Here is a 22,908-nt window from a genome sequence, read left to right on the forward strand (position 1 = left end):
TAATGCTTTTGTTGTTGTTGTTGTTCTTGTTGGCATGTTTGAAGTTGAGATAAAAGTTTTGCATAATCAAAATAAAGATTAAACAAGACAAACCTAAGCACTTATGATCGCTCCATTTAAGGCACGCAGCGGTATTGCTACGATCTCGTGTCATGCCCACTTCGCCCACCTGAAACGATAAGAAGGGATACCATTGTTAATGTGTATAAAGAATTTGATATCATTTTATATTGAAAAGTAGAAATTTAAAAATTTAAAGCATAGTTTTAGGAGGGAACTGGTTATAAAAAGGGTTTTCCCCTACTCTTTTTGTCTGCCCGTCTATCTGTCTGTGTGATTTCTGTTGTAGTTCATTGCATGTTGCCGCACTGTCTGGCATTTTAAGTGCTTATGTTTGTGTGCGTACATACATATGAATGTTGAGTATGCATGTGTATGTGTGTGTGTATTTATTTATAGCCAAGCCCTTTACCAATGTCCGTCCCATGTCTTTGGCGTGCCTATCTCTGCCCCCTCTCTCTCTCTCTCTCTCTCTCTCTCTGTATGACTTCCACATCTAATGCCTTCTTGCACATCGCGTGTTTGCGAAGCACTAAAATGAAGTATAAACTCGGTCTGAGCCGTCGTTTTGTATACCCTACAATTTTCATACGAATGATTCAGGGGCATTTTTTACGTTCTTTTGTTCTTTTAAACTGTTTTAATAACAAAGAACATTTTCAACCCAAAGTGTAAACATATTTTGGTTAAGAACTAAACTTTGAGTGAATTGTAAGGACTTTTTGAAAGTGTATATAAACAAAAATGTTTGTTATGCAAAAAGTTTTTCCTGCTAGTCCAAGCGGCAAGATATAGGCAAAAAAAAAGGAAAAGAAAGAAAACTAAGGTCACTGCACTTTTAGTTATCCTGAATGACTAGGACCTAGTGCTGCAAAAAGCTTTTAAACGACAATACTAGGTGCCAAAAAGGTTAAAAATTGTTGCCTGCCAACAGGCGCAATGAATGGTTCAGCGAACAGGGAAATCCCCCAAAAATGGCCAAAAGCCTCCTCAATGCCTATAAAACTCTAAAGTGAATGGTAAATTTTAATGCTCAAGCTGCTTATGACAGCAAAGAACTTGGTCCTTGACTTGGCACAATGCCCGACGCCATGCCAAGAAATTTCACAAAAAAAAAAAAAAAAAAAATAAAAGATAAAGAGAGAGAGAGAGAGAGGGAGAAATGGAGGGACTTTGTATGCGAAGTATTTGCAAATTTATGACTAGCTATTGAAAGTATTTTGCCTACTTTTAGGCTGTCTTACTGTATATTAGAGCAAACACAGAGAGAGAGAGAAATAAAAAAGTATGCATAAAATGTTAAAAGTAGGAAAACTTGCATGCCAAACACAAACTGAACATAAAGAAGCTACCTACATACGCACACACACTCTCTCGCATTCACACACGCTCAACACAATTTACAGGACAGCTTATTTTTTTTCCTATGCATTTCTTTTGCTGTTGTTACAGTTTACGAAGCATTGGCAAAGCTTAGATTTACATCCTATCGTCAAGCTAGCCACATGCAGGCACGCAAAGTTCTGTTTCGATTCTCATGTAGAGGGGCATTACTTAGATTCCCGCTCTCTGGCAAATCGTTAGCGAAGCACTGCAAAACCAAAAACCAAAATAAAGAAAACAAAACAAAAAGAAAAGCAAGAAAAAAAACAATATTCAAATATGTATATATATTAGCTAACCATGGGGCCGTTCATTAAGCAGAAAACCACAATTAATGAATTTATGTTTTGAAATTAAGAATCTTGATTTTTAACACAATTTTGCATATAAGTTAAACAGCCATTTAATAGTATTTACTACTCAAAGTCCTGAGATGACGAATTCCTTTTATGCAGTTAACGAACGACCCTTTATAGTTTCCACTAAAACAAGCTTTATTTAAAGGCAAATTCACGACTCGCCCTTTTTAGACTTTAAAAACTAAAGTTTCTCCATTTGCTTATTAATCGACTTACCTGCTGCATATTTCGCCATTGACCACTCGCATCGTATTCAATGTCATTGTGGGCCATATCATTGCCATATGGGAATTGATTCGGTTTATCGACATTGGGGGGATCATCCGGTTGAGCTGGCGTGTCTGTGCCATAGAATATCATATCCCATTGAGTTATTTGTGCTGTAAAAATGAAAGGAATTTTTAGTTATTATACTGTGCCAAAACGAAAAACGTTTAAAAAAACATATAAAAAATAAAAGAAAATCAACAAATGAATCGAAAGTAATCAAAAATATGTATAAAATACTCGCTCTTAAAATACAAACAACAAAAAAATTACACAAAATTGTTGCAAAAATAGTTGTGTGATTTATTACTGAGAGTGCGTAAGCGGGCAAACAAGTCGATGTCGATGTCGGTACGGGGCCAATAAATCTGCCATGACAAGGGGGGAACGAATAAAACAAAAATCAAGTGTCAAAAGATCAACGCAGAACTCAAAAAATTTAACGTCAAAGTGAAATATGTTTCGCTGACATGGGGGAATAACAGCAGCAGCAACAACAACCACAACAAGTGTAACAACTACAACTACAACTAAGTAGTCCAAGTGCAGTTGCAAAAGTTGTAACTTGCAGCAAGAGTTCTGATTGATGAAAGCGACAGACGCACACATACACAACAAAATTGATGCAACGAGGAGTGGATGCCACCTCCTTCAATTCCTCTCAAAAAGTTTTTCTCTCAATGGAGGGGAAAAACCATAAAGGAGAAACAAATAGAAACAAATGAAAAGGAGAAAAACTCATGAGATGAGATGATAAAATATTGATTTCTACTCAGGCAAAGAATTGAAAACTTGAAAATAAAATCAAAATCAATAGCGATTAAAATGAGAAATAGAAGAAGGTGAAGAATTTTTGGCTACCATTTGGTCCATTGCCGCCTTTTCTATTGCCTCCCGGTGCCAGTTCAGGTGGCGATTGCGGGGCCAACATGGCATCGACATCCTCCTCATCATCCTCTTCGATTCCGATCTCCTCCTCCACCACCTCAACGGGGGTCATGACACCAGCGGCTGCCATCAGAAGTTGCTGCTTCTTAAGGATTTTCTGATCGGGCATAAAACTGCTTCCGCCCGCTGGTAAAACTGGCAGGGATTGTGTCACAGTCTGCGTCTGGGCCTGCGAGGGCGGCGGCGGAGCTGATGGCGATTTCTTGGTGTTGCCCGGTTTACTATTTCCTCCCGTTGTGGGCTTAAACAATTCCACCTCAAATTGTTTGCCCTGTTTGCGTGGTGGATTGCTCGTCTTGGGCTTGGATGGCGAACTGCTGCTCGAACCCTCATAGGGTTCCAGTTCGGGAAAGATGGCTTGTATCTTCTCATAACGCTCGAAGAGTTTGGGTATGCGGGAATCGGTTGTGCCATCCTTCACCTGTTTGGCCGCCTTCAGGGCCGGACGCGAATTGTTGCCACTTCGATTGCCACCGCTGGCCGAGATTTCACCTGTTACTTTGCGTGGCTTCTCCTCGTATGATTTTTCCCCCGAATTGGCCTTGGGCCTGGCAGTTTGCAGACCATTCCTGTCCTGCTTATTGGCTTTTCCAGACTGTTGCTGCTGCTGTTGGGATATGCGATAGTATTTGTTTTTGCTTGTGGTGCTGGATACGACTGTGGAGGCGGACGTGGTGCTGGTGCTGGTCTGCTCTTTTTGCTTATTCCCTTTGTTGCCGCCTTGTCCCTTTTGATTGCCACCTTCTGGCTTATTATTATTCGCCTTGTTCGCCTTGCCATTCGATTTGTTATTCCCCTTGCTGTTATTTGGCTTGCCCAGTATGACGCCATAAGTGGCCGAGATTTGCTGATATCCCTGCTTGGGAGGAGCTGGCATCGGATTCAGCAGCGGATTGTTGGTCACAAAGCTTGACTTATTGGGTGGCAATTTGCCCAGTGGCAGCTTGGCTCCACCGGCCAAGTTGTTGGGTGGAATGCGTGGATACTGTGGCGAGTAAATCTGATGAAGATTGCTGGTGGTGCTGCTACTGCTTGTGTTTGGTGTGGTGGCTTCGGCGCTAGTGGTACGCGGCACTGAGATCGGATCATTGGGATCGATGGCTTGCGTGGTGCCGTAGAATATCAATGACCATTCCCGTAGCAGGGCATGGCCTAGTGGTTAGTATTTAGGATGAAGATGATGGGTGACAATTGGTGGTTAATGTTTCAGTGGTTCAGTAGTTCATGAGTCGTGAATATTCCACAGAAAGCGCAGCATGTAAAATGTTTTCGGTATTGTTAGACTTAACTCTAGTAAATCGGTGCATAAAGGGAAGAAGCGAAATCGCAATCGGCTTAATTACTCACCCATATAGCGTCCTTCGTTGTGGATTTCCAACTGCCAGTTGCCATGTGGTGACTCTCCCCAAGTGTGAACGGACATGAAGGGCCATTGATTGAAACCAGAACGGGAATTGTCATGAATTCTGGAAAGTGAAATAATGTAAGGACTTTCTTGGACCTATCTTTCTCTCTCGCTTACCGTGGTGTGAGCAGTGTGACCTTTGTATTGGCTGGAGACTTTAAGTACAATTGGATATCGCCGCGTCTCTGAGATGTTAGCGTTATCTTGGCCTGGACATGCTCCAGATAATTGACTGACCGACAATGATTAACCGATAGCTGAAGTGTAATATGTGTGCGTGGCGGAATGACCCTAAATATAAAGAATAAATCAGGATTACTGTTATGTGCCAGTCTTCCCACCCCCACCCACTTATCACCCTATGGGATAGCCCTCTGCTTACTTATCCACATGAGGAGCATTGATCTCGCAACGCTGTTGCTCTGGCACTGTTTTCCATGTCCTTGCCACCTGCACCATTTCGGCGGCATCCATGAGACCATAGCCAAATGAGTGACTCACACGTCGGCCCACACCATTTCGCGCCCAGTTGGAATCCTTAAGATTCCCCGGATGTGCTGTACGCACCACAATGTGCTGCAGATCGCGCCAGGTGAGATTCTGGTTCGATTGCAGCACCAAAGCTGCAATGCCGGCGGCGAGCGGTGCCGAGGCCGAGGTGCCCGTGTGCGAGACGGTGCACGAATGATGCAAGTCTGTGGTGACCACCTGCTTCTCGCTCTGCCCGCCGCTGCTGTAGGTGGTGGCTAGCGTGGAGCTGCATTTTTCCGAGTACCATGGCACATGACCCTCTTCGGTGGCACTGGATATCGATAGAGTCCAAATCGAATTGGTATATCCATCACAATTGCAATTGTCCTGCTCCCGGCCGCCATTGCCAGAGGCCCAAATGAAGATACTTCCCTTGCCGCCACGTCCCTTTGTCGTGCCTTCGATAAAGGCTCGCGAGGCCAATTCCCCGGGACCATCCACTGTCTTGCCATCGTCATCGGGTCCCCACGAGGCACTGTAGATATCGATGTGCTGCGGATTGAGCGAGAGCGAACGCGCCTCCACAGCATCGGTGACATCACCGTCCAGCATCCGCACACCGCCCACACTGGCTTCATAGGCAATGCCCACCGCACAGAAGGAATTGTTGGCCGTGGCGGCTACTTCTCCTGCGCAACGTGTGCCATGTCGATTCGAGTCAGTCATATCGTAATGCGGCATTGGATCATCATCGTGGCTATTCACATCATACGAAGCTTTTGGATCCTAACAAAAATAAAATTACGCATTAAATGGGAAGATCAAATGCGTTTTGTATTGAACTTACATAATTCTGTTCTATATCGGGATGATCGGATTCCAGTCCATCGTCGAGAATGGTGACAACGACACCTTTGCCCGTAATGCCTTGCTTCCAGGCACGTATCACATTCATATCAAGTCCAGGACCACGATTCTAAAAAAACCAAATCAGTAAATTGACATTTTTATTAGCTGATAGAAACTTACCAAGTACCACATTTGCGGCCATTTGGCATCATCGAACCCCATCACATCCACCAAGGTCCGCGATGAGGTGCGCGATGGTCGCATTCGGATGAAATCTCGCTTGCTCCGGGACTTGGCCTTCTGTTGCTGGGCCCAATGGACACGCTCATCGAAATCGAGACGCGTCTGATGATGTGTGGCAGGTGAGAGGGAACGCTTCGATACCTTGTGATGGGCAAAGTGATAATGATCATCGAAGATCTAAAAGAAAAAAAAAGGAGAACAAATTAAATCACTTGTAGTAGGCTATACACAAAACATTCATTTCGGAAGAAAAAACTATTGAGAAGACATTTTCCAGTTGAATCTTCAGCATTCAGCATTCATCCAAGCAAATGGATAACATACGCAAAATAGCAAATCAACTCTTCACTCCGGGAGAAATTCGCCGCTTTCAGGCCATGAGTGAGAAGTATTTTAATATGCAAAATCTAAAGATGACCATGAAAAAGAAACCCGATTGGAGAAAATTGTGGAACGCTCGTTACTTATCGACAGTAAAAGATAGTGAGTAGCACAAGCATTTTAAATTCGCGTTTCTCACGCTGTTTATGTTTACTTCACACAGAATGCTTTAAAGATGAAGGGTCTGAGAATATTACTCCACCTCCGTATGAGCCACATGATTCCCATCACTGGTATCCAGATCCGGAATTTTATAAGGATTTTGACAAAGTTGTTATGTTTCCCACTGGCGATCAATGGAAACAGCGTCCCAATACGAAGGGCAAAAAGGCTCCGCTTGTGGACCGGACATTCCGGAGTAAATTTATAAACTTTGGACCAGCCCATCCGGCAGCTCATGGTGTGCTTCGCATGATCTTAGAGCTGGACAACGAGACAATTTTATCGGCCGATCCGCACATTGGGCTACTGCATCGTGGCACCGAGAAGTTAATTGAACATAAAACCTATTTACAGGCCTTGCCCTATTTCGATCGACTCGACTATGTGTCCTGCATGGCCAATGAGCAGGCCTATTCGTTGGCTGTGGAGAAGCTATTGAATATAGAGGTGCCGCGACGTGCCAAATATATACGCACTTTATTCGCAGAGCTAATGCGACTGACCAATCACACAATGGCCGTCTCTTCGGCCATTCTCGACTGTGGAGCCATTACGCCACTTTTCTGGCTATTCGAGGAGCGCGAGAAGATGTTCGAGTTCTCGGAACGAGCTTCAGGAGCTCGAATGCATGCATGCTACATAAGACCGGGCGGAGTTGCCTCCGATATCCCACTGGGCTTCTCTGAGGATCTGTATGCGTTCATCACCCAGTTCAAGGATCGCCTGGATGAGGTTGAGGATGTCGTTACGGACAATCGCATTTGGCGGATGCGAAACATTGGCATTGGTCAGATAACGGCTTACGAGGCCCTCAATTATGGATGCAGCGGTCCAGTGCTGCGAGGTACTGGCATTAAATGGGATCTTCGTAAGCAACAGCCCTACGATGCATATGCAGAGTTGGAATTCGATGTTGCTGTGGGTCGCAATGGTGATTGCTATGATCGCTATTTGGTACGCATGTATGAGATGCGAGAATCGCTGCGTATTATCCAGCAATGTCTTGAGAAGATGCCTCCGGGGGAGATCAAGGTGGATGATCGGAAGATAACACCACCGCAACGTAGGAATATGAAATTGGGCATGGAGGATCTGATACATCATTTCAAGTATTTCTCGCAAGGCTTCACTGTGCCACCAGGACAGACCTACACAGCCGTGGAGAGTCCAAAGGGAGAATTCGGGGTCTATTTAATCTCCGATGGGACTTCGCGTCCTTATCGCTGCAAAATACGTCCAGCTTCCTATGCCCATTTGGCCATGATTCGTAAGATAGCCCCCACGCACATGTTGGCCGATGTTTGTGCTATTATTGGATCAATGGATATTGTATTCGGGGAAATCGATCGTTAATTACACAAACTCAAACAATAAAAGAGGAAAGGGGCTGCAGAGAAGTAATCGCCCTTTCTGTCTGTGTATCTGTGTGTGAAATTGAATTTATTAGTTTTCAAATTTATGCAAAATTGTTTTGATTTTGCGGCATCTGATGTGTCACCCAGTTCTATACAAAACTATGTTGCCAACACCCCATTAATTGAATTTCATTGTTTTAAAATTCTTTAGCAAATTGCATTTTGAATGCCAGACAATAAATGTGTGTAAGCCAGCACAGTGGGGGGATGGATGGGAGGAAGAGCTACTTCAGCTATTTTGTAATTACAATTTCGCAGTAATGGAATTTTGTATTCCTCTGTTTTTTGTTGTCAACATATTTGGCAAGTGTGTTGCAATGGATTTAACATGTAGATTACACTTCCTGGGCTTAAAAGCATTTTCGATTTTTGTATATTTCAGGTAAATATGTAGGTATAATTAGAATCAGTATTGAATAGGGTCAGCTACTACACGACAAAATGGCGCAATGTTCAAAAATTGCAAGGCCTTTGAGAAATCATATAAAGGATTTAATAAACTGTACTTTATAAAGTTTTACTTTTTATCGCGTTTTGTGATCCATTTAAAAAAGATTGCTAAGTTGATTACTCAAAGGATGTTAGTTTCAAGAAGCAAAATATTGATCTAAATATTAGAACTTGTTTTAAAGTAATTGAAAATTTCAACTACTTTCAACATAAGCTTCTACCACTTGCACTTGACAGCTCTGTCATATGTCAGATTCAAAAGCCTTAAAATAGCAGTCATAATAAAAATTCTTCCATGTATTGTGTGTGTGTGTGTGTCGGTGTGCCTGTTGCCATTGTGCACGAATGCCAAAAACTTGCACATGACTGCAGCTTAATTGTAAGTATATTGGTCATACACACACACACACACGAAGAAAGTGTGTGCTTGTGTGTGAAAGAGAGAGTGAGAGGGAGGACGACACACGCATCATTAAGCGCTTTACAAACACAGGTAAACGCATAAAAGTATGCAACACAATTTATTCATGCCCACAGCGGATGCCTTCGCCGATTTTGGGCAACAGCGGAAGCGGTTCCCTCTCTTTCTGTGTGCTGGCTGGCGTTTGTCATGAAATTTGAGAAGTGTGTGTACGTGTGTGTTGACAGTATGCCACCACCATTCACCATTCTCTTGGCCATACATCCGCCTGGTGGGCAACTACTGCTAAAATTTTAATTGCTGCTACTCTCTATCCCCTCTCTGCGTACGTGTCGCCCAGCACTCAAAGCTCGTTTAGTTTTTATGCTCGTCGAGTGGTTTTTCGTATCTTCCTGTCTATCTCTCTTTCTCTTTATCAAGTTTATTAATTTATGCAACACAAACACACACATACCCACCCAAAACTCACGCACACACTCACTTGGGCATACATACATACATACATATTTGCTTTGTGACTTCCCATGCATATGCAATTTTTTGTGCCCAACATTTTAATTGAGTTTACTGGAAAAGTTAAGTTAATACTACATATACGTAATACACATACTATAGATATAGATATAAATATATACATATATCACCATTCTGAAACGACTAAAAACTCCATGAAGGGAAGGTAGGGGGGAATAGTGCGTCAACAAAATGAAAGTGGATATAGGGATAGGGACACAGAGCCCAGTCCGGGCTTAGTTTTAATTGTTTTGTTGCGGTTTCAATTAAAATTGACTTACAAAACTCAACTGGGGATATCTTTTTTGGGCCATCAAATTTAAGTGGCAATGCGTTGGACGTTGATGGATTAATGGGCATTTCGTTTGTGCCTTTGTGCGGCAAATGCCATGGATGCCTCCTGTCAGGATATTAACTTTTACAAGCCATTTGCGTTTGAGAGCTCATAAATGTAAATGACAGATTTGTAGCATATGGAAATTGCATATGTATGTGACAGCGATAGAACGAAACAGATACGAAACAGACAGATATACACAGAGAGAGAGAGAGAGAGAGAAAGAGAAAGAAACTGAAAGATTGCCCAAAAGACATGTAGAAAAGTAAAATTCTGTAATGAAAATTAGTCTTGGTAAATTACAAAAATTATTCACTTGAGCTTTGAATCTGTTTTTCGCTTTCTCTTCTTTTCTCATTTTATTCTTTTCTTTTTCTCATATTTTTGGCTTGTTAATGTTCTCATATTAAATAGAATTTTCTAGTTGACACGAATTTCTTCACGAAGACAACCAAGTTGGCTAATTTTCTAGTGCATTTATCACAGACAACCTAAAACGGACGATGGCATGAAAAGCAATAAAACCGCAGCAAACAATTACGACCGACAAGCAGTGAATGAGAAAAGAAAGATACAGAGAAAGCGAGGGGATATGTTAAGCTGTGAATAATGCCGCCTCCATAAAAAGCTTTTAAAATTGTCAACAATTTAATTAATCAACTTGAGTGTGAGCCAAGGAGATAGAGAGAGAGAAAAAGGGACGAGACTGACAAATGTACAATGCAACAGACAGACAGACAGAGGAGAGGTGAAAAAAGGTGTATCCACACCTACCAACCAAACTGGAGGCGTGACATGGGAAGGGACTTTAAATTAGCCCAGAAAATAAGAGCACCCACCATTTACTTTACCATGTGTTCAATTGCCATGGTAAATGGTTAATTTAAACACCACGACTAAAAAAGGTGCACAGGTAAATAGCTGAAGAAGTGACAACCCGACAGAAAGAGAGCCATCTTCTATATAAATATGTGCAACGATTAATTAGCTGATAATTAATTTAGTGGTACTCAGAATAGAAATGCAGCTTGGATTTTCAATTAAGTGGGCGGTTGGTGGAGATATCTGATAAAAGCCTGGAGGAAGCATCATCAACACTTTTTACACCCAAAAAAAAAGAAAATATCACTCACTGTTGAAAATGATGACAGAAACAGGTGCGCCCCAGCAACAGGGGCACATGGGGCATCACCCGAACGGACTGGGAGCCAAAAGAGTGATGCATACAAAAGCTGTGAAATGTCACACTCCCAAAAGCTGTGCTGAACGATGTCAACAGCAGTTCCATGTCAACGTGTTCTCTCCCCCCTTTGCCCTTCCATCCTTCAGCCTGGCTTTCTGCTCTCGGTATCAAGACAGGGTTTTGTGTCATCATATGTGAGGTGGAAATATTGTAATTGAAAATATGTAAAAGTGCAGGCTAGCTGAAAGTGAAATATTCTCAAGTGTGCTCAAAAATTAATAATATACCCTGTGATAAATTTAAAAGGGTCACCGATACACATGCTTTCTTGTATTGCTTTCCTTCTATGCATATTTTATATGCAATAACTTTCACTTGCCAGAGAAACATTTGTCAACTATATTTTCAAGGAACTAAAGCAAATGGTTGGCCCAATCTAAAAACCTTATTGGTTGATGCTTTCTATTTTATATTCATTCCTAAATAAACCTAAATAGCTGGTGTGCAAATAATGGAATATATATTAAGTTTAGTTAATGCTTTTAAGTCTTACCGGTCTCTAAACTCAATCTTGAATCTTTATTGTTGGCCCATAGGTATAGGAGGCTCAAAACCTCAACAGTAAGTTAACTAACTCATCAATTAATTAGTTCTTGTTAACAAGTTAAAAGCCCTTGAGTTATGGCAACTACACAATTAAGGATGGCTTAAGCCCGAACAACTTTAACTTAAGCTAATTGGATGTATGAATATTCCTTCCTCTCATATCCATTTTAATAAAATCTTCACTGAGAATGAAACTTTTTGATCTTAAAGCATATTCTGTTAAAATGTCCTGCCAATATGTTTCTTCAACCATTCGATGCTCAGAGTTGCCATAGTTATATAAATATTTAGCCATATGTACATATATTTGTATCCTACATGCAATTCTTATGTATGTATGCATGTAAATGTGTATTCCTATGTGTGTGTGTTTATGGTGTCGGTGTGTTGATGCCCTTTATGTGTTGCCCTTTGTTGCCCCATCAACACAACGATGCCATAATAATGAAAACAATTGTATTGTTATTCGACTGAGCGGCAAAGTTCATTTGCTCGGGGGCAGCGGCGGCGATGGTTTTGAGAGGCTTTTGTTAAAATATTTATAGAAAATGGCGACAATTTGTACCAAACAATTGCAGGTCAGAGGTTACTGCTGCTTGTTATTGCTGCTGTTGTTGTTGGTATTGGTTTTTAAATTGTTAAAAAGTTATATAAACATTTGCAGGGACAGGGTTGCCAGGCGCCACTATTGAGACTGAGTGAAGCACATATTTGTGTAGCATATTTTAAGCGGGGGGAAAGGTTGAGTTCTCGAATTGACTTTGTTTATGCGTAAGTCCTCCTACTAGAGTGGATTTCCAAAATATATGCACATACATATATTTTTTGCGGCTTTCTCTTATTAAGTTGTTGAAAGACAAAAACATTTTCTTCTTTTTTGGGCAGCTTTGGGCGACTTTTATGAAAGATAAACAAAACTGTTTTTGCGGCAGAGCTGCGTCCGCTATCCATATGCCAGCTTTCCACAACTTCTGTCCTTAGGACACTCCCACCAGCAGCCATGTGCATGTACTACCCTTAGATCAAGCCAAAAACCTCTTAGACAGCAACGCACATAATTGTTTACATGGGTGAGATTGAGACTATCATTTTTTCCCCCTGTTGTTTTTTTTGCAATCAGGTAAAAGACGACGAGTTTGCAACCCTTGGTCCTGACCCTCTCTCTTTCGTTGCCCTTTCCTGGTCTACTTTAGCCAAAACTGTCCCCTGTGGGTCTAGCTTAGGTCTGGCTCGTTGTGAGGGTAGAGCACGCAAATTTAATAAACCCAGAGATCAGCTGTTGTAAATATTTTTTTTGGCTTTCTTTCTACTTTGGTCTTAATGGCAATTGGGGGAGCAATATCTTTTGCGAATCTATGGCATATCTTAAGGGGGGTTGCTTTACTTTTTCAATGGTACCCTTTTCATATCCTCTAAACATTTCCTCATGGGCATCAACAAAATATATAGCAGACAATGTTAAGGCTCTAGATTTGGTTGAGGACTTCTGGTGAGCCAATAAAATGAGTTGCTAGTTGCCTACCTATGTATGTATAAGATGAAAGTGTATTAAAGGATGTAGCAAGTCCTCGACATAAAAGTCCCTTTAATTTCAAACTACTTATTATTCAGTCTTTAAGATTTACATTGGCTCTTGTCGCGTCATTTATTACTTCATTTCGACCATAATTAATTATTGAATTTTATTGGCTTTTATAATATTGCATTTACTTTATGCATTTTAAACATTTTCACCCACCCAAACGAATAATTTACGATTCACATTAAATGTGGAAAAATCAATTTATAAACAGGTAGAAATTATTTCCTTTTCCTGCTGCTGCTGCTGCTGCTCAATCCATAATTTGATTCATTGTTGGAAATTAATTGAAAAGAAAAACGCAATTGTATATTGTATATTGTGTATTATAAGCCAAAGCGTTGACTGTAAAATATAAATGACAATGACAGCACCAGAAACAGCAACAGCAGCGCCAACGCCAACGACAATAACATCAAGTGCATACCCACATATAGGAGTGTCATTTAAATTGATGCCACTGAAAGGCGTAACGAATTGTATAACAATTTATCGTATACATATATTTAAATATCAACGAAAAGGACCAATGGAAAATGTTCATTATAATTGCAAATAAATAAATTGAAATGAAATTTGAAATGGAAAGAGAGTGCAGAAGGAAGAAAAAAGTTTCGTGTTTCGGAATAATACCTAAAAGTTTGGTCAACAACTCTGACTTTGACTCTGGGCCAGCAATCGATAAATACCCTATGTAAGTATAGTCGGAAATTGCTGACCGTAAGGACACTTATGTCAGATCAGAGAGATACATACATAAAGCCAGAGAGGTCACAGCTGTTGCAGCAAATGTAAGTTTAATGTGATTGAGTCGGTTTAAAGAAAGCCATTCTTTTATTTATCCAGAAGAGGACAGACATAAAGACATGACACAGGACCCGGGCCAACACAGTCCGAGAGGGACTGTGCTACCAGCAGTAGCAGAAGACCATAGCAGAATAGGGACAACGATTTTCATTTACAATGTGGCCAGAGGAAAAAAAAAAAGGAGGAGGCAGGACCCTTCCCCTTCCTCACACCGACCACTGCCACCACGCTTTGTGGCCCGCATGCAGTTGGTTTTGTACAGAGAGCACACAGAGAGAATTTATTGACTTTTGACAGGACCAGCAACAGAAATAGTAGCAATCAAGGCTGTAAAATGTCACAGAAATCAAGTTAAAAAAGCGGCTGAAAAATGTTCGATACATAAGTCAAGGCAAAACCAAATTGAAATCTTCAAATTTCATTTTACAAAAGTTTTAATTTAAGAGCTTAAATTAAAGAAAAGAAGTTTTAATATACATCGAATAGGGCCAAAAAATCAGTAACTTCGTAAAGAGAAAACAAGAAATCCTTAACCAAAGGTAAAGGCATTTTAAGTGTCAGTGCTTAACTTGAACTATGAGTAAACATTTAAAAATTTCAATACATGGTCAATAAGGAGCAATAGCTGGATAGATACTAGATCCATGTTATCACAGCATGGGCGGCACATGTGAATTAATAATGCTCTCCTGCTGGCATTGTTCTTGCTTGCTCCTCTCCATTCATTGTTTAGCTCTGTACTCCGAAAGCTGAACTCCTCCTAAACTTAAACATGCAATGCAGAAATTGTGAAATATTTTTGCATTTCAATTGCCAGCATCAGTTGTGTGGCACGCATTGAAAGATTGGACATGGAGCAAAGGGGGGACAAAGGAGCGATGGGGGGTAATACGCCTTTTGTGAAAGAAATTGATTGCGCTTGCTGGGGAGTTGGAGTCAATGATGTTGTCGTACGATTTGGAGATTGCAACCAAAAACCTTGTCCACCATTCAATGATGGTGATGATGATGATGACCTCATTTGCTTGAGTAATGATGCCACTTGCTTGCCCATTCCTAGTTGGAAAGCTTAGTCGTACATTTATCGCTTGCAATACAAAACGATTTTCATTGCAATTGCTTTTCGTTCTGTTCGCTTTCTTCGATACGCCCGTATTTTCTTTATTTGCTTTTTAGTTGTTTCCTAATGAAATGCGAAATTTCTTTGCCGTTTGTCATGCACTCGGAGACTCTTTTGTCTCCTTGTCCTCGCTTTGGGGAAATCAAATTGATTCGTTAGGTTTTGGCAACAAATCTGTCTTTTGTTAGCTAAATTGATTGAAATTAGGTTTCGTTTCGATACCTCATACTCATTAAAGACAACTGCTATGCGCTTGCTAGTCGACTTTTCTATGTGGAAATTGTTTCTTTTGCAAAATGTGGCATGCCACCAATGCGACTTCAAAGAAGCATCAGACGTTGAGGCAAGAGTTGACTGAGGGGGTGTGTGAGTGTGTGTGTGTATCACATGTTATGCAATTCAAAGACGAAGCATTTCACAGTCTAAGTAAAAGCCAACTGGGCAGAGAGATGCTTGAGAATTCATAAAATAAGCTACACCAAATGCGGAGGCGGGGGAAAAAACTGTTGCTGGCATGTCAAGGAAATGAAAAGAGGAAAAATGGTTCTCATAATTCCACGTTCATTTTTTTTTTTAATAAAAAATGTTCATCAAATCTTCAAAGGACTTTGGTTGCCTTAGCAATATACGCAAGAAGTATTCTCTTTTTAATGTACACCCTCAAAGGTTTGTCATATATGTATATAGATTCTGATCCATATTGATTTTGGTTCAACTTTTCTGCATTTCCTGCTTGACTCTAAATAAAGCAAACATCTTTCAACCGAATTAACTAAAGACAATAATGAAAGATATAAATATATTTCCAAGCCATCGCTCTAGGTGTCTGACACAAATTGACTTCGACAGGAGAAAAACACAAGGCGACAAAGGATTTTATAAGGTTCAAGTGGGAGAAATGGGCCATCGGGAAGCTGGGCGAATACAAATATGTAATACAGAAATATAAATAACACACAATAAATACATATATAAAAGTCGTGGAGGTATTCGTACGAGGGAAAACCCCTCTTTAGATTTTCATCCAGCATACGTGCACTTACACTTTGAGTGATACTTCTTAAAGGAATCCTGCTAATGCATTCACAAGTATCAGCAAAAGATTTATTGACAGTTGACTACTTTAGTCTTTAACTAACATTTATAGTTTTGATAAACTCGACTTCAAATCTAATTTTGTTATTTGAGATTTTAACAAATTGTAATATTAAAAAAAGGTGGTTTAAAGCATCAACGTCAACATTTTCATACTCAATGCAATGAACTTCATCGTTTTAAAAAATGTTTCCCAAAACTTGTCCTTATTTTTGTCTGTTTTTTTCCATGGAGAAAAATAGCTTAAAAAGCTTTAAAATTGCTGCGAAATAATTTGCATGAAAACTCAATAGTTTTTTTTTTTTTTGTTTCTTTGTTTTGTTGCTGGCAAAGGGAAAAGGAAAACTCGTCAAAAGTTAAATTACTTTAAACTTATGCTGGGAGAATATAGTAATAGTACGTGAAGCTAAGCAGAGAAAGGGAAAAAAAATTAAAACTTTTTAACAAAAGGCTTTTGATAGCAACAATGGGTAAGGATTGCGGGCAAGTGGGGGAAGAAAAATGCATTTAAGTTTGCGAAATCAGGACTCAACAAAAACAAAAAGGCAGCAAAAACCTTGCCAATGTGAAAAAATTTGTAACAACTTTAGCATAAATATAAAAATATAGTTTTATTACAGCAATAAACAGTTCGTCAATCAGAGGTCCCATGGCATAGCATATTGCAAATCATTTCTATTCGTGTTCCACCCCGTCGTCGACCTGCTCCTTCTCACCATTTTTCCCTGTTTCTGATGAGTTGCCAGTGGCAACATCAAATGAAACCATTAAAGTGCAAATGTGCAACGAATTGGCAATTGGCAGCTGAACGTTAGATGAAAAATAATATTGCAATACATTAATCAAAATTTCCGAGGTGATTTTGTTTTTCCCGCTTTTCCTTACACTCTTGGGGTGGTTTTTCACCCATTTTGAGGGCGTGCGAGGGAGGTGTAGACGCCGTAACTTTTCCAATAATGCAATACAAATACGTTTCGACTGTGTTTGAGGAGGTATGGTAGGTAAGGAAAATGGAGAAGGTTTTCAGTTGCAGTGGATAGAATTATTATTATGAGTGCTGTTTGCTGGGAGGAGGAAGTAATATCTGCTCAATGGCTTTTAAGGGCTGTTTTTCTCCCAATCTAATGGAGAAATATGAGACATAATTTGTGGAGCGTGGCAGGGATAAAAGGACCGGAAAGCCAAGATGATCTGCAAAACAATTTCTTGTCTTATAATGATTACCTCTATTTGTGAGTAGCATTTCTGTTTTCGTCTTAAAGGGCAAGAAATTATTGATCCACAGGGATAAATAAATCAGCTAACCTGTCTTAAAAAAGAGTATACGAAACTTGGGCTAAGGAAATAAAAACCATTAATCGAACTCAAGTTACCTAATTAAGCGAAAAAATAATGAAAAGAAGGGGAAACGTTGTTTTTCTAAATTGCTCTTCGATTGCTAAGAAAAACAAAATGATAAAAAATTAAAAAAAAAGAAGACCGGAAAATTCAATTTAACAAAATGAATAAGACAGGCTTATGTACATATGTGTGGGGGTGTATGGGAATGTGTGTGAATAATGGCAAAAGTTTTTTTTTTCGTTCAAGACGGAAATTTATGTGAGCTTAAATAAACATCAACGACGGAAAAGTGGAAAAAACTTAGAGGCAGACATGAAAAACCAAGAATGCGAGAGACAGAAAGGAAGACCGAGTAAGGCGAAGACACACAAAACATATGTTAAATTTCGAAAAATTTAATGAAGCAGCCAACACAAAATGTTGGTAAGAACAAAAGAACGAACGAACAAACAAACGAACGAACGAACACTTAAAACAATGTCAGCATAGAAGAGAAGTTAAAGGCTTTTGGCTTTAGTGGTTTGGTTTTGTTGCACAACTCGGTTGGCATTTGAGACGAGTTGCTTGCTTGTAGCCCAGTTTAAAACTATATATAATAACAACAACTAGGGGAGGGGTTCAGTCGAGTGGCAAGCCACGGGAACGTGACGCGGGACACAGAGGTAGGGGAAAGAAGCACAACATTGAATATGCAACAAAAACAATAACAAGACCAAAACGAAAACAAAACAACAACAAAAAAGAGAAATTTGTTGCATTCTTAGAGGAGAAAGTTGTGCGTGCGTGCCTCGTCAAGGACTTCCTTTAAGAGGGGAGAAACAAAAAGGCGACATAAACACAGCTGCGATTCGATGGGGTTATGTGTTTTAGTGTGTTTGTATGTATTGTCGCTTGCTTACAAAGGTTCGTGGGAAGTTAATAGCCTGCTACATGCACTTGAAAACTTTAGACTTCAAGTCTTTGTTAAATAAAGTGAATGTCTGACATGGATATAAGGAAAACTAGACACACGGAGATAAGGAAAATGCCATTTTGTGCAATTTAAGCATACATTTTCGACTTGTTTATACATTTCGAAATACTTTTCATTCACACATATTCAAGCGCATCAAGCTTATTGCGCGCTCATTTCAATTGTCAGACACTCATACGGCTAAACGCGGATTGTTCGCCCGCAAGGCAGGTAACCCCCCTTTTGGCGCCTGTTGCCGCCATCAACCGAATCTCAACCAGGTGTGAAATACGTGCGTTGTTTAATTCAAAACCAAAAAAAAAAAAAAAAAAGAATGGGTTAACTTTTTGCGCGCTCGCTGAAAAGTATGCAAAGAAAATGCAATGCGCAACATTTTAACATTGTTTATGGTACTCTCGCATTCACTCTGCTTACTTCCATCTCACTTACACTCACGTGTATACTGATAGACATTCACACTCAGCTAGTTCGTTGCACAAATTTAGCGTTGCATATTTTGTGGCGCTTGAAACAATTTTTTTATATGGCAATTTGCCAAGCGAGCGATGCTCTCAAGCTACAACCGAGCAGAAAAACAGAATGAAACAAACACACCTACAATAAGAGAAACAGAGAGAGGGACATACAGAGAAAGAGAGAGAGATAGGGAGAGAGAGAGAGGTAAAGAAAGAGGGAGATGTAGAGAATCAACGAGGCTTGGCATATAACGGAATTGTTGCGGTTAAACGAATGCCGTATATAGTGTGAACACCAGAGAGAAGGAGAGAGAAAGAATGACATCTACTAATACCTGACCAAGTTTCTGTTGCAACGAGCTTCTTTCTAGTTTACCTTGAATGGCTTTTGCCTTGAACGCATTTTTCACACATGTTAAGTGCCTCTAACCTACTCCACATTCCTCTCTTTCCACAGCTCCCTTTCTTTACCACAAGCTCTCTTTGTTGTTCAATAAATAGCTGGTAGCAGCAGCAAGATGGCTGCTACTGCCCTTCCAACTCAACTTGTGTCCATTTTTCTTCACTCTCTCTCTCTCTCTCTGCTTTTCTATTTCCTTTGCAACATCATCCTCTTGGTAGCCCATAAAAATGTCCAAAAATTGTTGCATACCTACCAGCTCACTGGCTTGGCTCAAGTGTTGCCACAGTTTCATGTGCTTTTTACGACACTTGTTCACTTCTTACCCTATGTTCGCTAGGGGTTCCTACTCATCCAACTCACTCTCCTACCCCGAGCGCAGCCTTAGCCTTTCAAAGGCATAATTTGACAGCAAATTGTTCAGTTTATAACCATACCGTAAATATTCCCTCAACTTTTGCCCATGCAAAAATATTCCATATACATACATTGTGGCATATATCTAGCAGATATACTAATATATATGTGAAAGCCACAGACTGACCACAGAGTGCCAACAAAAAAATCTCTTAGCTTGGCTTTAATGCAACAAAGTCTGAGCTTCTTTATGCCATTGGGTTTTGCTCGTCGGCAGGAGTCAAGGCCCAAATGAGTTTTAGTTTGCCGTGTTTTTGCCCCCTTTTGCTTTTATTAAGAAATCTCTTAATTCACACAAATTTTATAGTACTTAAGCGGATTGTGTAATGGAAAAAGTAGAAACACTATAACTAAGATTAGAAATGTTAAATTAAATTGTTTTTATATGCGAGTCGGTTTATTGCAGTTACACTTTTTAATCACAAAGTCAAACTTGTAAAATATTTTACTGCACTGAATTGTGACTAAAATTAAATTGTGCAGAGAAAGTTTCATTTACATTTAAGCGCTTAAATTCATATTTCTTTGCCATTTGAGGCAAAAATCAGAAAATTGCATTTAACCCAGCCGAGGCTTCCTCTATAAATGTGTGTGTGTGTGTTTTTGTGTACCGACTGAAAGGCCCGAAAGGACTTTCAGGTAATTTGAACTAACAAAACAGAGAGAAAGAGTCAGGTCAGAGTTATGGAGAGCAGGGCTAAGGCCGGGGGATAACGGCGTTGGTGTCTGGGGAGGCTCGTTGTTGCTGGCTGCTCTGAGTCTGACTGAGTGGGTCAGAGTTTGCCATATTCCATTTGGTTAACCAAAAGTTACGTGTTTTCATTTTTTCCTCTTCCCTATCCGCATAGTTTTTTTGCGGGGTTTGGAGCTTTGGATGTTTCTCTTTCCCCTTTTTTTTCTTTTGGCTGGCCATGAAACAATTTGGAGTGGAGCGCGCCTGATGGTATGCAACACATTATTTGCTTTATATTAGCGCATGTCCTTGCTATCCACTCAGAGCAGTAGCCCTGGCGTGTCATATAAATTAGCAACAATGAAGAAATTGCAAAATTTACGAGTCCCACAGGAGAAGCGAATCCATGCGAATAAGAGCCTTTACCATTTGGCTCGGTGAATGTGTTTTTAAAAATGTCTGACGGTCGCATTAATGACAGAGATCTCGTTCCTTCTGCCTCTTGCTTTTCATGTGCGTGTTTGGCCTGTGGCTTTTGCCTCGTTATTGCCTGTTAAGGTTCACTGAATTGTGGGTAGTTTGGTGGTACAAAACAAACAGAGATACAGACATTGAAGCAGAAAGAAAGAGAGAGAGAGAGGGCGAAGGCAAAGGGAGCAAAAGATTGCACCGCTTCTGTTTTTTCCCATTTTCCTTTTTTTGCGCCCGTATGTTAATTGAAAGTCGCTTTTCACCAGCGGTTTTAACGGCCTGAGCCCTAGTCTGATAGCCCTCAGTCTGACGTCTGCTGTCCTCTGGGCTTTGGGTTCGCCCCCATTTTTTTTTTTTTTTGTACTTCTTGTTAGGCTTTATTTGGTATATTCGATGAAAGGTAAACATATCGACTACGATCCTGTTGCCAGGCTTTCAATGGAATTATAAGTGAGCTGCCATTTTATGTGTGGGCATATACTACAATACATATAAACTGACTGGTAAGGGCTAAGCCAATTTAGTTTCAACTTGGCCAATCTGCAAATTTGACATATAAGTTAATTAACTAACTTTGCCTAGTTACCTAGTAACACTTGGAGTTAGTCCCTCCCACATTCCTCACACTTTTCATATATTAATTTCCATTAGAGTGACTTTCGCTTTCCGCCAACTGGCTGCGCCCCCACCCACCAAAAAAAAAAGGTTTATTGCTCCTACGTTTTTATGAGGCGCAATTGGTTGCCCCCGAAATGTATGTACATAGAAAGACACACTTGACAGTACACGGTAAGGACGAGGTATGTAGCAACAGCAACAGGAAAGGAGATTCTAGCGGAATCTAATTAAGCAGCCTGCCTATGGAGCTGCGTTAATATCCTGGGGCCGTTTTTGGCCATAAAAAGTGAAGACCAAGTTTTGTCAATTGGCCATTTTTGGGCTCTTTACGACCGTGCCAATATGCACTAAAATTCTTTCAAAAATTTATGCCAACAAGCAGACGCAGGCAAGCATATATTAAGTATACCACATGTTGTGTTCCGTCTAATATTTAATTTTCCTTTTTGCCTTTGGCAGCAATAAAAACCCAAAAACCGAAAAAAAAAACTCACAACGGAAACGACGGAAAAACAAAATTTTAATTGGATTTCCGCTTTTCTTTTGCCTCTCTCATTATTAATTATGCTAGAGACGTAGAGAATTATAGACACAGTAAGAGAGACAGAGAGTGGGTGAGTGGCCGAGGAGGAGCGGACCAAATATTGTTTGCCAAATTCATTTCATTTTGCAGCCATTTTTTTCAAATTTGTTTTAGTCTTTCAAATTTATGATTTATAAGATTAACACAACAAATTTTTTGCCTTTTTCTCCCTTCACATTTTTTGGGGTGCGGATGTTTGTTTGTTTATTTGTTTTTGTCTGGCCTTCCGCTAGGAATAATGAAAATTTCCAGCTGCGATTATTTATTATCAAATTTGCACATTTTTATGATACCCTTATTAACAAAGGGTGTATTCCTTTTTACACACAGTTGGCAAGGCCATAGGTGATTTAAGGACTACAATGAAAAAAGAAAATATAACATTCAAGGCCTATTAAGAGAGAAGCACAAAGTACATTAGTCATCACCCTTATACAATGACTTAATCAGATAGGGTAAAAAAAAAAAAACGCAGCCTTGAAGTTCTTTGAGTTCCCTTCTTTTTGTTTGAGTTTTTCTCACCTTTTGTTTCGTCTGACTAAATGAATAAAGACACGACCCAGAAATATAACAAAATTTGGCATTGTACATTCGTGTTTCCGTTTTCATTTTCCTTGTTTTTTGTCCAAAAATTAAAGAGGTCGTAGAAAAAAGTGCAACTTAATTCAATTTATTTAACAAATTGACTGCCACAAAAGGCCTGACCAAGTCAAGTCCCACTTGAGAGACTGTGAGAGGATCCAGCAGCAGACACAGGCTCACAACATCCGGGCCAAGTGTGTGTAACATATGCAAATTGAGAAATCGCTTAGGAAGCTACTTCTCATTTTCCCTCTCTACCTCTATTCTCTTATTTTTATTTTTTCATTTTTGGTTTCGGTTTTTTTTGGATGTGTGAGAAGGCCAGAAACTGAAATTGAAAC

General features: G+C 40.0%; 3 protein-coding genes across 3 annotated transcripts in view; 2 read left to right on the plus strand and 1 right to left on the minus strand.

Annotated features, from left to right (window-relative positions):
- Positions 1-22,908, plus strand: part of LOC137585694 (uncharacterized) — a 57,302-nt gene that overhangs the window by 10,903 nt on the left and 23,491 nt on the right. The window lies entirely within an intron of this gene.
- Positions 1-22,908, minus strand: part of Fur1 (Furin 1) — a 134,490-nt gene that overhangs the window by 5,847 nt on the left and 105,735 nt on the right. Inside the window, 8 exon segments of the mRNA XM_068301578.1 lie at positions 94-169; positions 2,019-2,182; positions 2,931-4,169; positions 4,365-4,483; positions 4,540-4,713; positions 4,805-5,679; positions 5,741-5,869; positions 5,923-6,162. Coding sequence (XP_068157679.1) covers positions 94-169; positions 2,019-2,182; positions 2,931-4,169; positions 4,365-4,483; positions 4,540-4,713; positions 4,805-5,679; positions 5,741-5,869; positions 5,923-6,162 — 3,016 coding nt within the window.
- Positions 6,202-8,098, plus strand: ND-49L (NADH dehydrogenase (ubiquinone) 49 kDa subunit-like). Its single transcript, XM_068301580.1, has 2 exons — positions 6,202-6,468; positions 6,530-8,098. The coding sequence occupies exons 1-2, from the start codon at positions 6,297-6,299 to the stop codon at positions 7,879-7,881; spliced, it is 1,524 nt and encodes a 507-aa protein (XP_068157681.1). The 5' UTR covers positions 6,202-6,296; the 3' UTR covers positions 7,882-8,098.

The sequence above is a fragment of the Drosophila tropicalis genome, unplaced genomic scaffold (genome assembly GCF_018151085.1).
Source record: "Drosophila tropicalis isolate 14030-0801.00 unplaced genomic scaffold, ASM1815108v1 contig_878, whole genome shotgun sequence".
Lineage (NCBI taxonomy): Eukaryota > Metazoa > Arthropoda > Insecta > Diptera > Drosophilidae > Drosophila > Drosophila tropicalis.

What these genes read in the sequence shown, in the direction of transcription:
- ND-49L (XM_068301580.1), top strand. Translation starts at nt 6,297, where the DNA reads ATGGATAACATACGCAAAATAGCAAATCAACTCTTCACTCCGGGAGAA. An exon ending in CTTATCGACAGTAAAAGATA is followed by an intron (nt 6,469 to 6,529) that starts GTGAGTAGCACA and finishes TACTTCACACAG; the next exon opens with AATGCTTTAAAGATGAAGGG.